The following is a 15,379-nucleotide window of genomic DNA, read 5'->3' on the forward strand; positions in this document are numbered from 1 at the left end:
TTTGTATAGCGTTAAGAAGTATCAAGAAAGGGTATCAGGAGTGTCCACACTCAAGGGTAAAAAATAGGGATTTAAATATTGCATTGAATTTCGTCAGTTTTGAAGTTGGAAACTTGAAGTTTTGGGTAGATAAAAATATTGTAAATATTTGTTTGAAATGGTCTGTCACGATCCTTCATATGATAAACCAAATCCTACGCGGACAACTAGTACTGAATACAACCCCGACTAAATGCAACTCTTTCACTTCTGCTCAAACTTCTAATGGCATGTCGATGTAACACACTGGATGAAAATTAGAAATACACAACAATAACAATTTGACCAGAGAAAAAAAAACTATCAAGTCACTTAGGCAAAGCTTCAAGTTCAACTCTATACAACTCGAAATGTGATTTCTGAGGAATTTTCCACCCAAAGAATGGCACTACGCCACCTCCGAGGTCGTTTTTCAAGGATTTTCTTTGGGTGATTGTACTTTTCAATGAAAAATCAATAAGAAACGTTAATTTTTCCCAAATTACTTTCATACCACGATATCATTCATTTGCCAATAAATTCAATGGAATTTTTACTGATAGTATTGAAAGTCAAAGTTCACAGAATTTTTATCTACCCCTTTCCTCTTTATCTGAGTGGAATCATACTTGATCAGATATTAACTCTACCTGAATTGAAAATCGATCATTATTTGGCGACTGCAATTCACCCAGTGAAGATGGCCCAGCTGCAGCTTTTGGTGGTTTTACAGTTAATTCTAGGAACATGGTATGTATTTCATTTTACGTTGAGAACATAAGTAACTTCATATATCTAGATGATAATAATAATAATAATAATACTGCAGAAGGCTGTCATTCTTGGCTCACTGCGTTTGCTCAGGGCACATGATTCTCGGACCCAATGATCACTTACCCCACGGTGTGGGGAGTGGTCATTGGTTGATAATGCTGGCGCGCCCTCCCGAATGTATCGGAGCTTCGGGGGATAGGGCGTGACCAGCGCACACTACGGTGAAATAATAATAATAATAATACATCTTTATTTTTCTATTAAAAAGCATAAGTGTATGAATACATTCAAGCAGTAACTGCCATAAACGTCATAATTAATATAGAAAATAATTTAAATGATATGAATACAATCTTACGTTATTAATATAAAAGAAGTAAAATATATAATTATATGGAAATTTAAAAAATTCATAGAACCTACCAGAACATATTAGAAAAAGTGTCAAAGTACGAATAATAAATGTTATTTGAAAACAACAGCACAACTATAACATTTGATTGTCAAAAAGACAATCTTGATTAGCATACATTTTGTAACTGGTCAATCCTAAATAAAAAAAAAGATTTTTTCATTGTGTGAATTGTTATGTGGTAATATTTGCTTACCCATAACTTTTCCAGTAACCAAACATTTTCTTGTTTTCTTTCTGTCAAACACACCATAGTCCCTCTAATTTCTTTCTAACCGTCAGAACATTTGGATGTTCCGAATACTACGATTCGAGTATAGCTCAACATACATATTCCTTGCCAAAAGAGGACAGTTCTCAACAGGTGTCAACAATGCATTTATTTTTCCTGCCGTAGAAACCAAGCAAAGCCTACGCGTTTAAGATGGTAAATGAATAGAGATGCTGAATTTCACTAGTTCGGACTTCCATTGTCTACTATATAGAATGATTTGAAATCCCTGAAACAACTAAAAAAGAAAAATCCAACCACCATCAATAAACTAAAAGAGGAATCATCAAGACTCTATCAGACCGTGCTTTTGGGCTCTGTAACACGAAGGAAGGTCTCGAGAAGGAACTAGACATCAAAAATGATCTTCAACGGAAAGGCTACTCCAAAGCAATGGTAGAAAAGACCTTGGCTAAAAGACAGCAGGAGCCTCGCAAAAGGAGGAGGAAAAGAAACCGTCACAACCAGTGCTTGCACTTTCCTACATCAGAGGATTATCGGAGAGGATAAGAAGAATTGGTTCCAAGTACAACATCAGAACCTGCTTCAGATCCGGTAACACTATCCGTAGCAGCCTCACGAAAACCAGGCCACCAAACGCGGACTGCGATTCCAAGAATTGCATTTACCGGGTACCCTGTGAGTGGAAAATCCTATATTGGTGAAACAAAGAGGCCATTGGATGTTTGCATTGTCGAGCACAAGAAACACACACAGCGAGAGGAAACCAGCAAATCGGGAATAGCAGACCATGTTGGGATCCATCAACACAACATCGAGTGGTCCCAAGCTGAGATCTTGCACAGAGAGGAACATTGGTTTAGGAGAAAATCCAAGGAAGCCGCTTACATGTTGTCCAACAACGTATTCAGCCAAGCCAGCGTAGAAATACGCAACATATGGAAACCCATCATCAAGCGAAAAATGGCCAACTACCGCCAAATGGTCATCTCCCACGGAACCAGTAAAGCGGAAAATGGAAAGAGGATAAGTGAAAGTACTCGAACGACCTATAAATAGTCATCTTTCGGAAGAATCAGTCCGGTCATCACCCGAAGACGATTGTAGATACTAACAATCGAAACGTCGTGAACTAACATGAATTGAAATCTCTCAGGTTTATTCTGGTTTATTTTGCTTAATATAATTGTTATTTTCAGCTTTTCATTTTAATTCCTCTTTTTTAGTTGTTTCAGGGATTTCAAATCACTTCATATAGTAGACAATGGAAGTCCGAACTAGTGAAATTCATCATGAAACATTGTCAATCACCTTCAAACAAAAATTGAGATGCTATTTGTTCATACCAAATTATATAACAAAAATTATAAAAATATTACAAATTAATTGATTAGGGAAAAACAAGCCTTGAAAGAAGGATTACGGCAATACAAAAACCTACAAAACGAAAAAGTACGAATTTTCATTGTGTTAGGCTACCTACCTGTCGAATTTATTGGATTGTCTGAATAATATTTTGAAGATATCGAAAAAATTCGCAAAAGAAGTAACGACAGGACCCTAATTTAAAACTGTTGTCACTGATGATGGAAGGTATTTCAAATGAAACGCTAAAAAATTATCAAATGTTATATACCCTTGAATTGTGTATTAATTGCTTCATCAATATCTGTAATAAAAAAGACAGATTCGTATTTAAAAAAAAGTTGATGGTGGCCATGTTGACACGAAACGTTTTATCGAGTATTCATCATTACATCATCATAATACAATAACATTTTTTTCCATTTTTTGATATTTTCCGAAATAACAATTCCATTCGATAAAAACAGCATTTTTGGTTTTCCCCGTATAACTCGAGAAGAGGGAGGGTCCCCATAAATTTTCTTCGACCATTGTATTTTTCTAGATGACAGTTACCTTTTCTCCCATTTAATCGTCTTCGTATCTGTTACGGTTCAGAATATAGCAAAGTACCATATGAAAAAAGAAACGGCCTGTATACTGTGCGAATAAAAATAGTCCTACCTCTTGATGTTTGAAAGAAACAAAATATTGAAGTGAGACAAAATTCATTTGGTGTACTTTTTGAAAAAAAGATAATTGCGTTGCATCACTCGTTGCCAAGAGGGCACTAGCACCTTTTTTTTTAAGTGGAAAGGAGCCTTATGATACATCGTTTGACGAGTATTTTAAATCTCTATCTAATTCTGTTTTACCTTTGTAAATCATATCAACTGTTCCTTATTGATCAATCATTTTATATTCGTTTCAGAACCTGCAAAAAAACAATCATTTTATTTCAATAAATGTTCAAAATGTTTTCTAATAATTTCCTGACAATGATGAATTCTATTTCAAAGCTTATTTCCGTTCTCTTTTGACCGTGATCTGCAGGTTTTTATGCTCGACGTTTCGTCTACCACTGCGGTAAACATTATCAAAGTCGATGAGGTAACGGTGGAAGTGCTTGAGTAGTTCTCAAAGCAGAAGTGCTATAGTTGCCAGTCACTCGAGTTGAAAACTACTCGAATTTTGCCTCTCCATTCATGGTTCTCACGCAGCAAGGTATAGACATCTTTTGAAAGGTCTACCTGAGGATGTAAAGAAAGTCATGTTTGAAATTGATGGAGAATTGAGCATTGGAGCCCAGGCCATTTTAATTGAGGATGGAGAACTCTAATACTCGTATCACAAACGGTCAGTTCAAATATAGGTTAAAGTGTACATTATGTGAAAACTAATTGGAAAATATTTTAAAAAACAATGTTACCATTGATTTTCCTCTGGGAGGTTCAAATATAAGTTTTGGAGCAGCAGACATTGTAGCCTTTTGTTGTTGTGAAATTTTTGTTCTGTTGAAATACATTGGCTGGACTGTTACAATTTCGCATTTTCTTTGACAAAAAACAGATTCGAAATATATGGAAAAACAATGTTTGAAAGTTAAAGAAAATAGTAATATTCGAACGAGTTGATTTAAATAGAAAAATTGAGCAAAAATAATGGGTGATGAGTATAAAAATTCGAAAATGCAAGAAAAGTAATTTGTAGAGTTAACAAATTATTGTAACATGAAATGAATTAATGAATAGGTTGAGTGTACACAACTGAAATGGAAATAAAGTGAAGTGAATATTACTGGAGTTTTATCCCAACACCAAACCGGTTTTTAACACCTCGACACGTGTTTCGATCACCAAGTGATCATCTTCAAGAGAATGATTAAACTGAATAGACGTACAATGTTATTCTTATGCCATAGATACATCTTATAGTAAACAATATAGTGCAACCTATCTTCCAATGCTCCCCTTTAATAATATAGTTAGCTCGACTGGCTAAGTTAAGGAATAACGTAGGGAATGAATCGGGTATAGCAGTCAGAGGCAGAAAGATTGTAAAACTCTTTTTTTTGTTCAAGCTTTCGAGGCGTTAATTGTCTACTCATCGGGAACTCTACAATAATTATTGAATAAACAAACGGGTATGGACAACGTGTTCATACTTACGAAAGTGAGGTTAAAATGAAGTTAACACAGAAACTCCTTACCTTCACTATCTGTGATTCATCATTTTACAGTTTTGTGAAATCTCATTGGCAGCAATGCATTGGTCAGGACAAGAAATTCTGTCAAACTTAATGTTTTGTGTCAATCATGTCTGACTACCTGTTGAGTTGAGTTTCATATTATTCGTGCAATCATCTCATATTATCGCAAAATTCTGACCGAATAGTACATGTTTTCAACCAATTTTAATCTTGACATACAAATATGAGGATCCTCTTTGTTACTTAACTTCTCGATTTTCGATTAGGAAAAAATATCGTTATATGCCCTGAAACTTTAATAAACATTTCAAATTTTGTCCCAAGGTAGACCTTTTAGTACTTGACAATTGAAAAAAAATTATTAAAATCGATTTACAACTTCAAATTTTAGGGGGGTGTTTTCATATATATATATATATATATATATATATATATATATATATATATATATATATATATATATATATATATATATATAATACCCACTCGATAAAATCTCTCTCATATATATATATATATATATATATATATATATATATATATATATATATATATATATATATATATATATATATATATATGGGTGAAATACACCAAGTCATCAGAATGCCTGTTTGTGCTGTTTCACTCCACTCATAGTTGGAATATCATTTTACAGTAGATGCTTACATAATTCAAACAAAAATCATTTATTTTTTATTGTCAATTCAGAACAAAAAAACATGAAAGTGACAGTAAATTGAAATTACAATGTGGGTGAAGGTCGGAAGAAAGTAAACTGTACCTCCAACACTAAATAATGAGTTGTTGGTGATTCATCCCAATATATTTTCAGAATATATCAAGTATTTTTGAATTTTCTAATATATACTTTTTGATAGCATATTTGAGTTTTTCAATTTATGATATTGTTTTAAGCTCTATAGGAAGCTGGTTATATAATTTTGGGGGGTAATGGGGGTCCTAACATTTTTATTATCAGTAAATCTAGTTTTTTTAAAAGTTGTTGTATATTTTTTTGAATTTGAAAACATCCAAATCAAACACTGGTAGCAGTAGTGTGCTCTAACATTCAGTAATTTGGTTTCTTCATACAGTTTTTGGATCGAAAATCGTTTACCTTTCTTTAATATTATTTTCAATAAGGAATTCTGCATGGCTTGTAGAGGCTTTATTAAATTATCAAAAGTTTCCCCCCATACAGTAATACAGTATCGTAATATACTTTCTGCCAGTGAGGTGTATACCAGAAACAGGTTTTTCTGTGACAGAATGTCTCTGAGCATATAAAACTTATACATTAGAAGCCTCAGTCTTTTCATGACATTTGCAACGTGGTCGTCCCATCTGATGCGTTGGTCGATAATAACTCCCAAATACTTAATCGATGATGTTTTATCTATTGACGAACAGCAACATGTAGTTTTATCGTTGCATAGTGGCTTGTGTATTTTTAGGGTATCGATCTGAGGATTATCTCGAGTACTGAGTGAGAATGTCATGAATTTGGTCTTACTAATGTTCAAGCTCAGCAGGTTATTATTCAGCCAAATGAGTATTTTTCCAAGTTCGTTTTCAGCAGTTTTATAGACGTCATTTCAGGTTTCGCCTCTGAAAATCAACGCTGTGTTATCTGCATAACAAATAATGTGCCCACGAAAACCACTGATTTGTGATACATTGTATGTATAGCTAGCTTCAAAAACACTTCACTGATAATATCCTTTTCCATATTATCTGTTTCACTATCACTATCGTTATTTAAATCAATAATGAATTTATTTCCACCATTAATATGAAAGTGTCCAATCTCCATATAGTCTTTTTCGACTAAAATCACTTTTTTAATCCTTTTCTGCCAGTCTTCTTTGGTAATATCAGATACTTCTTCTTTAACTAGCTCTATTACCTTCTAATCCTTATTATTTTTACGTCTGATGCTTTGTTTCAATTTTCCCCAAATCAACTTGATGGGATTGTAAACACAAAAATAAGGGGGAAGTCTCAGTATGGTGTGTCTATACTTTTCAGCAATACTCTCAAAGGCATACACCTTTTCAAATGTTTTTGCCTGTAAAACTTCAAGTAGTTTGTTCTTGGTATAGTTATCTTCAAAATACGAATTGTCATCCATTAAAAAACTTTGTGTTTCATCTTTCCTCGAATTTTTATTCGGTACTTTGATGAGCTTTCGCGAATGATAGGAAGCATTGTCAAGATTACACTATTAGCATCCAAATTTGGGATTTGAACCATTCCTCAAAAATATTAGCTTTCATGTTCTTATGATAGTCAACATGATTTCAAAGAATTCGGAACCCATCCTTTACTTCCTTCGCAATGCACAGTGATTAGTCGCGATCCTTTGTTTGCAGGCATGTTAGGCGTATACATTCTCGAACCATCAGTCCACCCTTTCGTAACTGTGTCGTGAGTGTCACACCAAGTTTTGTCCAAATAGAAAATTTTCCGTTGTTCTTGTCTATATTTAGTTAATTGTTCTAAGTATTTGTTACGCAATTCCACTATTCTTCTGCTTTCCATAACTGCTTGACGTTTGTTTATTATTTTAAATCTAAATCCTGGTTTCTTCTTCAATTCTGAAGGGTTTTGTCACAGCAGCTCACGTTATGTCCGAAAGTATAAAATTTCTTCCTTGTGATTTCAATTGTATGTATCTCATTGGTTTTGTAAGGTAAATCTGATAATTGAAATGATGATTCCATCAAGCTATATACCATACTTTTAGGTATTGGTCCACCGTCGTTATTCATAAAATTATCAGGTTCACTCATTTCTACACTCTCGTAGGCATCTAGATGTCTTTTGCTGTTAATTTGTCTAATTAATCTCGATGAACTAAAGTCTATGGAATGGTTTTGTTGCGAAACATGATGGGCGACTGCTAATTTTTCTGTTCTTCCATACTTTAGGTGTACTAAGTGTTCCTTATATCTTATTTTGATACATCTTTTTGTCTGTCCATAATAGTTTACATTGCAGTCCTTACATTTAATTTCGTGAATTCTAAACTTTTACGAATTCTCCAACAAAGGTCCAAACAGTGCATCACAGGTAAATGAAATGAAGTAATGAAGATAATTTATGAGCTACAATAAAACCGCATGTGATTTAGTGTGAAGTCACTATCACTCTCATTGCACTGCCACTCAGTGTCAAAGAAACAAAAAATATATCGAAATTACATTCTGATTTAAATTTCCGACGAGAAATTACGTTTGCTATTGCTAAAATAATCATATCTCAACCTATTAAAAATTTAAAAACCTATATGAATTGATTGCACAACTTATATCAAGACAAAAAAATCTTCGACATTGATTAGCGACAAGATACCGCTAGTGGATATCAATTTCTAATTGTACGTTATTTACTCAGTCATTATTGTATATCCATGAAATTGAGTCGCACAGATAAGATAACCTACCATGTCAAATGGTTTATCAGGAGAAATCGATGAAAAATATATTAAAATTGTCGTGAAAGTGAATAATCAGAATCTGAATATTGGAATCTGGAATATTGAAAAATACAGTATTCGAATGTATGGTTTAAATCATCATTAAATGAACACAATAATACATGAAAACATAAGAAATGTTTCGTGGCAGCAGATCTACTGAATATTGCGTCATATATTTTCAAAAAATTCACTCGAAATCTTTAGATATCTATCAAGTGGTTACGGATTTTCCCAAAGCTCAAGAAACCAATTTCAAATGATAGCCATTGCCATTCAACAACAGAGAAATTGCCTTCCGGTATATTCATCAGCATTTTACTACTTAGTTCGTACTTCCATTGTTTGAAATGAATCACTCAACCTCAAAAATCTACCTCTCATGAGATACATCAATTTATAATTGACCTAGTTTTTGTGTTCTATGAATTCAAACAAAGTAATTTTGTTCCCAAGTATACAAGGGCGTTGCCAACGGGGGCAGAGATCAAATGTAGTGGAAGGGGGGGGGGGGGGGGGGGAAGGAGACGTTAAGGGAAATAAACAATTAAAAAATTATTAAATATATTTATTAATTGAAACTAATCACAACCCTTTGGTAACACATTAGAGAATCATTTGGCATAGAATTTGGTGATAAAAACAATCAACTTTTTTTTTAATTTTAATTTTACGAAACCGTAGTGAAAACCCCATCATGCCCCAGGGTAGGGGTAGTATGGGGTACCAATTTGGGGCAGTACGGGGTACATAGTTATTTTGTCTCACAGAATATGCAGATGTGGATTTCTTCTTCATTGTCGTCATCTACACCTGCAAAGGCTGTATGTGCTCAACATCCACAAAGTTGACAGGCCACCCAACCTTCCGGAGCTTTAAATAATTATAATTAAGGTCCATGCAATAAATGCATGAAGCGTCCTTATCTATATTTTCAACGTCGGAGTGAACTTTTTTGATCTTTCGTTTTTTTAAACCTTTTTTCAACCCTTCTTTTGGATTTGAACATTCCTTCGTCCGTTGAAGTCGTTCTCTTTCTTCAAGTTCGTTTTTGTAGGGTGTTGAAGTAAGATTAACAGTTTTTCCTCTGCGATAATTTTTTCTCGTTTGGTTTCTTTGTTGCACTGCTGGAATTGCGAGAATATCTTTAGGAGAAGCATTTTCAAAAGTCGTTGTTAAATCACGACAAACTTTACGGATCGGAGATAGGATTAGGCTATCATCTTGTAGTAATGGTCCAGGCTGAGGCTCTGAGATAGGAGTTCCTTGTGAAGACTGTGAAATAGGAGATCTTTCGAGAGGTGGGGACAAAGTGGAAAAAAATGATGCAGGGGGGATTTCAAGGGAAGGCGGTTGTTGTTGCTGATCTTCATCAGTTGCAGGAGCTGTTTCGGGCTCGTCATTTGCCAATGGGACATCTGTTGTTGATGCAGCTAAAAAATCAGAATCTGAAAAGTTGTTTTGATTGAATGGGCATATGCCACATTTTTTGAACGCATTGATAGCTGTGTAGACATTGTTGCAGCTTGAATATAAGCATCAGCAAATATTTCGCTGATCTGAAAAGTTGTTATCACACGCCCCGGGTGCGACCTTAACCAGTTAGTGCAAGCATGGTCATAATATACACTCAATGGTTTCATGAAGCCAACATCTAACGGTTGAAGCCTATGGGTGCAGTGCGGGGGAAAGCAAAGCATTATGACACCATTCTTACGTACATGTTCAATCACTTATATGTTTTGCGTATGTATAACATGACCATCTGAAAGAAGTAAGACTGGTGTAGCTAATGATGCTCCTGAAAAGTTGACGAATCGTTGGAACCATGTCATAAAGGTCTCAGTTGTCATCCAGCCTCGAACATTGCATTCTGCTGTCGTTCCTGGAGGAGCTCGATCCAATAACTCCTGCTTCATTCTTTGTCGAGGGAATATTAACATGGGAGGCATATGAGTACCAGCCGCATTGAAACATATCTCAACCGTAATCGTTTGTCCTCATTCTGCTGATGAAAGCGATCCTACCTGTTTTCTTTCCTTTTCTGCAATAATTTTGCTCTTTGTTTTAGACACACATGATATTCCAGTCTCATCGGAATTGTATATTCTGTTTGGCGTCAGATTATATGTGTCATATGCTTCCCCAAGCAAAGAATAGAACTTATCCACAGCCACTTTGTTAAACCCCATAGCTCGTGCTGCAGATTTGGCTACTGGTTTTCGGATGGATAAATCTGGGTGACGCTTCAAAAATCCTTTCATTCAATCTACGCCAGCTATCTCTTTATCACGGTTAAAATTATGTGCCTTGCCATTTTTTCCCGCCAACTTGTACGCTAGTTTTCGTAGAACGACGGTGGTCAAACTAAACAAACGTTTTTCCATTTTTTTAACAAACCTCACGGGCTCATCTTTCCCTTGTTTCGAAAATACTTGCTTAAAATTACCTGGAGTTGAGTTAAGAGAGAGCTCACCCTTCCTTATTTTGGCCACGTGACGCTCCAAAGTGGTCCGTGGAACACCTTATAGCTGGCCTGCTTTTCTCTAGCCTGCTGATTTGCTTAAAACGGCATCGATTGCCTGTTTCATGCTTTCTTTTTATACGTTCTCACCATTTTAAGCCCAAAACAAGATAAGACCTATGATCAAATGTACAAAGCATTTTTTTAAGATCAAAGGGGCATAATGGGGACAGCAGTTAAGGGGCATAATGGGACACCCCATCTTGCCCCGTAACCATGTGTCCGTTATGCCCCTATAACTAACATTGCTTCAATTACAGATTAAAAAAAACTGTCAATAGCTACAGTGATTTTGTTCAAAACATAATTATACCATTATTATTATATTATACCATTTTCAAAACGGTATAATAGCCGAAACCGGTCAACAATAAAAAAATATAGTGGAAAATAGACAAAAGTGTGTTTTTGTAGTGTATCCTCAGTGTACACAGAGCTATAATAAATCAAAACATAAATAGTTCCAATGATAAAGTGGTTGAAAGTTCTGCAAAAAATCCTCGCAGGTTATGTTTTGATGACAAAAATTATGTTTATTAAAACAACGATAAAAATAAAATAAAATAAAAACAACAGTAAAAATTAATTGGCGCTCCGAGGCGACTTTATTGATTCCAGTGGCGAATTTGCTTTTTCAGCAGCAGGAAAACCCGGAAAAACCTGCAGCACCACATCATCTGAAGATCTTGATCTAACAACGTCTTCTCTCTTATAAAACAAAATATAGGGTGTCTCCAGAGGCTCCAATAAATTCAATGCATCGCCAGAACACTTCGTAACACGACTATCGTCAAACTTAAACCAGACCGTTTCTTCTTTGACCAAGGCGTAATAATGACCAAATTCAACGCCAGAACCACAATGAACAATGACTGCATGAATATTGTAATAGTGATCTGCTAGGTTGAAATGTTCATCTATTTCGAACCTTCCAAAGAGTTTCTTGCTTCCGTTAGAGGTTGAGTCTTGTTTGAAAATCATCAGTGTTATTATTAGATTGACTGGTGCCTCAGCTATACTTGTTTCCTTATAACAGTCAGTTAGTTTGGCGCATGTTTGACAATACAGTCGAGCATCACCTGTTAAAAATTCCATTTTCAGATGATTTAACAATAAGCTTTGCACGGACTGGTTATTAGTCATATTAGGAAAAGCTAGATGAAGTTCCAGAAATTCACATAAGTTTTCGGTACTTCTTGAACATTTACCACAAAGTAAACAAGTGAGGATTTTTCCAGCAAAAGATTTACAAACACAAGACGAGATGGGCTGTACGGAATCATTCAGTCCAGAGCGGTCAGGAGTATTGATTTTGCTATTGTTTTGCTCACGAAGAGTATTCAACAAGAACCCCAGGAATTCGGAACAATCCTCTTGTTGTCCTAACGAGTATCTAGTGGACTTCAAAGACTCCAGGAAATCGGTTGGAGGGAAAGATGATACCTTCTTACGAAACTGCAGCTGCATGAACAGGTGTTTGAGTTTGATGAATAAGTAGGAAACATTCCCGTTCTCGTTCATCATTAAAACTTCGTTCTTGATTTGATTGAATATTATTATAGTTAAAATAAATAATTTTATTACTGTGTTCAGAAGTTTGATTTAGTTATTGTGCAGTCGAGAGCTTGTGAAGTTTTATTCACTGATATCCAAACCGTTCTTATCACAATCGTCATCGAGGCAGACTTCCAAATGTAACGCTTCATGCTTTCGACTGTACCAGGCGTTCATATTTCTTATTTTCCATAATATTACCCCATTTCCCCCTCCTCCTTAGTAATAAGTTGGCGACGCCTTCGCAAGTATATTCAATAACTCAATATATTTTTCTCAGCTTAACGTCGGCCTACCTCAACAGCACCTTCCCCAAAGAATTTATGTTTGGAGCTGCGACTGCTGCTTATCAAATCGAAGGAGCCTGGAATGAATATGGAAAGGGGGAGAGTATCTGGGATCGATACGTTCACGAAAATCCATCGAGAATTGTTGGAGAAGCCAATGGCGATATCGCCTGTGACTCGTACCACAAATTCAAAGAAGATGTCGCTCTTGTTGCTAAAATGGGACTCACTACCTATCGATTTTCGATATCATGGTCGCGGTGAGTATTGAGTATAACATGGGTGGTTGACTTTGAATTAATAGAGGAATATTTTGCAACAAGTTAAGCTTGTGATTAGATATGCTTCAGATGGAACTTGATGTTTTCTCCTTCTATTATGGTCATACAAGGGTTCTTCATCTGATATTTCACAAAAGAATTAGTGAATATTCTTTCATGGCAGTAGCCAGAAAACAATTTGGGGGGGGGGAGGTTTGATTTGGTGGAACAGTAGAAAATCATGAAATATAAAAACAAACGAAAGAAAAGGAAGATAAAAAAAGAAAAATTGTGTCACATGATCATATATATTTATTAGAAAACCATTACAGAAATATTAACCTCTTTTTATGAAACTTAATTCAGTTTTCTAGCTTTTTTTGCAGCAAACAAATCAATCACCTACTCGGTGTCGATGTCAATTCTACGGTGGATTGACATTAACGCCAAACCGTTTAGTCGTTCCTGGCTTGTGGAGTTTCTTAAATGAGTTTTGAGGCGTTTTAGAGAAGAGAAAGTCCTTTCAGGGGTACATGTGGAAACAGGTAGTGTCGCCAAGATCTTTGAAAGTTTGTGCGCACATTGCCGTAAGGTTTTTCCATTGTGTTTCGGGGAAGTTTTTTCAATATTCTCTTTCGAGCATTTGGTTCGTTTTGCCAAGGACTTGATAAAATTTCTAACAGATTTTATAATTCCAATTGTATCTGTATAGTAGGGAGGGTGAGTGTAGCATGGCATGGCATGGCAATCACACAGCGTTGATGCTTTGTGACCTGTCGAAAGCGTTCAACTGCGTCTCACATGAAATTCTGTTGGAAAAATTAAACTATTACGGAGTTAGAGGTATTCCGCTTCACTTAATAAGAACATATCTTACTAATCGTCAACAAGCAGTGATGCTCAAAGGTACCTTATCAAACTTTCAAACTATTAAGTGGCGTTCCGCAAGGTAATGTTTTGGGCCCGCTCTTATTTGTCATTTATGTGAATGACTTGTGCAAACATATGTTGCCGTTCAAATCGATTCTTTTTGCGGACGACACCACTTTCATTCTGTCGGATGAAAATAATGATATGTTACAGTCTCATCTCGACAAGATATCTAATAGTGCTAATCAGTGGTTTCCATCTAATAAGCTGAAACTAAATTGTCAGAAACCACAATACATCCAGATTTCTGCTAATAATCAAATTATCTCTAATTGTGAAACTAATAAAGTGAAATTACTGGGCATTACATTAGATAATAGACTTAACTGGTCTGCACATATTTCTCAACTGAAGAGAAAACTCTCGGGTTCTCTATTTGTTCTTCGTCAATTGAAGTACATCACTAGTGGAAATATATCAAAAACCTCATACGTTTCACTGTTTCACTGTTTCATATCAGTTATGGGGTACAACTTTGGGGAAATTCATGTCATTCCATTCAAATATTTAGGATGCAACAGAAGGTATTGAGAGTGCTGGCTAATATTGGATACAGGGATCACTGTCAAGAATATTTCAAAAAAATCAGAATCATGCCATTGCCAACTTTATTTCTATATTACATCTTGATTGAAATCTATAAGAAGAAACCGTCCTTGATGAAACAATGTCACATCCACGAACATAACACACGAAACGCTCACCACATTAGATTAAATCGATTTCGTCTTCACTTTTCGCAAAAAAATTCCATAGATTACTCTCTGTACAATATTTTGCCCCAAGATTTCAAAGAACTCAGTCTGAACACATACAAGAGAAAACTGAAAAATAAATTATTTGTTGAGGCATTGCTTCTATTCTGTCGATGACTTCAGAACACATTTTTGTGGTAACATACAAGTCACTACTTCTTTTTGATTTTCAAAGTTTTCACATATGTGATTGTTGTGTGAATTTCAACTTGTAATTTCAAATGTGAAGCCAAACATGACTTGCTACAAACATATTGTATTATGTAACGAAGTCAAATATATTATTATTATTTTTTTTTTTTTTTTTTTTTTTTTTTTTCGCCGTAGTGTGCGCTGGTCAGGCCCTATCCCCCGAAGCCCCGACACATTCGGGAGGGCGCGCCAGCATAATCAACCAATGACCACTCCCCACACCGTGGGGTAAGTGATCATTGGGTCCGAGAATCATGTGCCCTGAGCAAACGCAGTGAGCCAAGAATGACAGCCTTCTGCATCTGTGCGGCTAAGATTTCTGCCTTAGTGCGGCAAGCCGGTATGATTTTTAGATTCGAGAGTAGAGAAGACATCATTCCACCAAGGACTCCAACAATCAGAACGAC

The 15,379-nt window shown here is 35.5% G+C and overlaps 1 protein-coding gene across 1 annotated transcript in view; it reads left to right on the plus strand.

The window, feature by feature from the left end:
• Positions 1 to 610: 610 nt before the first annotated feature.
• The window catches only part of LOC111513929 (myrosinase 1), a 40,565-nt gene continuing 25,796 nt past the window's right edge, over positions 611 to 15,379 (plus strand). The window contains exons 1-2 of the mRNA XM_074173527.1: positions 611 to 768; positions 12,829 to 13,095. Of these exons, the coding sequence (XP_074029628.1) occupies positions 719 to 768; positions 12,829 to 13,095 (317 nt within the window). The 5' untranslated portion in view covers positions 611 to 718. The remainder of the gene's footprint in view (positions 769 to 12,828; positions 13,096 to 15,379) is intronic.

The sequence above is a fragment of the Leptinotarsa decemlineata genome, unplaced genomic scaffold (genome assembly GCF_025532065.1).
Source record: "Leptinotarsa decemlineata unplaced genomic scaffold, Ldec_3_MD MMD2_tig00000251_RagTag_RagTag, whole genome shotgun sequence".
Classification (NCBI taxonomy): domain Eukaryota; kingdom Metazoa; phylum Arthropoda; class Insecta; order Coleoptera; family Chrysomelidae; genus Leptinotarsa; species Leptinotarsa decemlineata.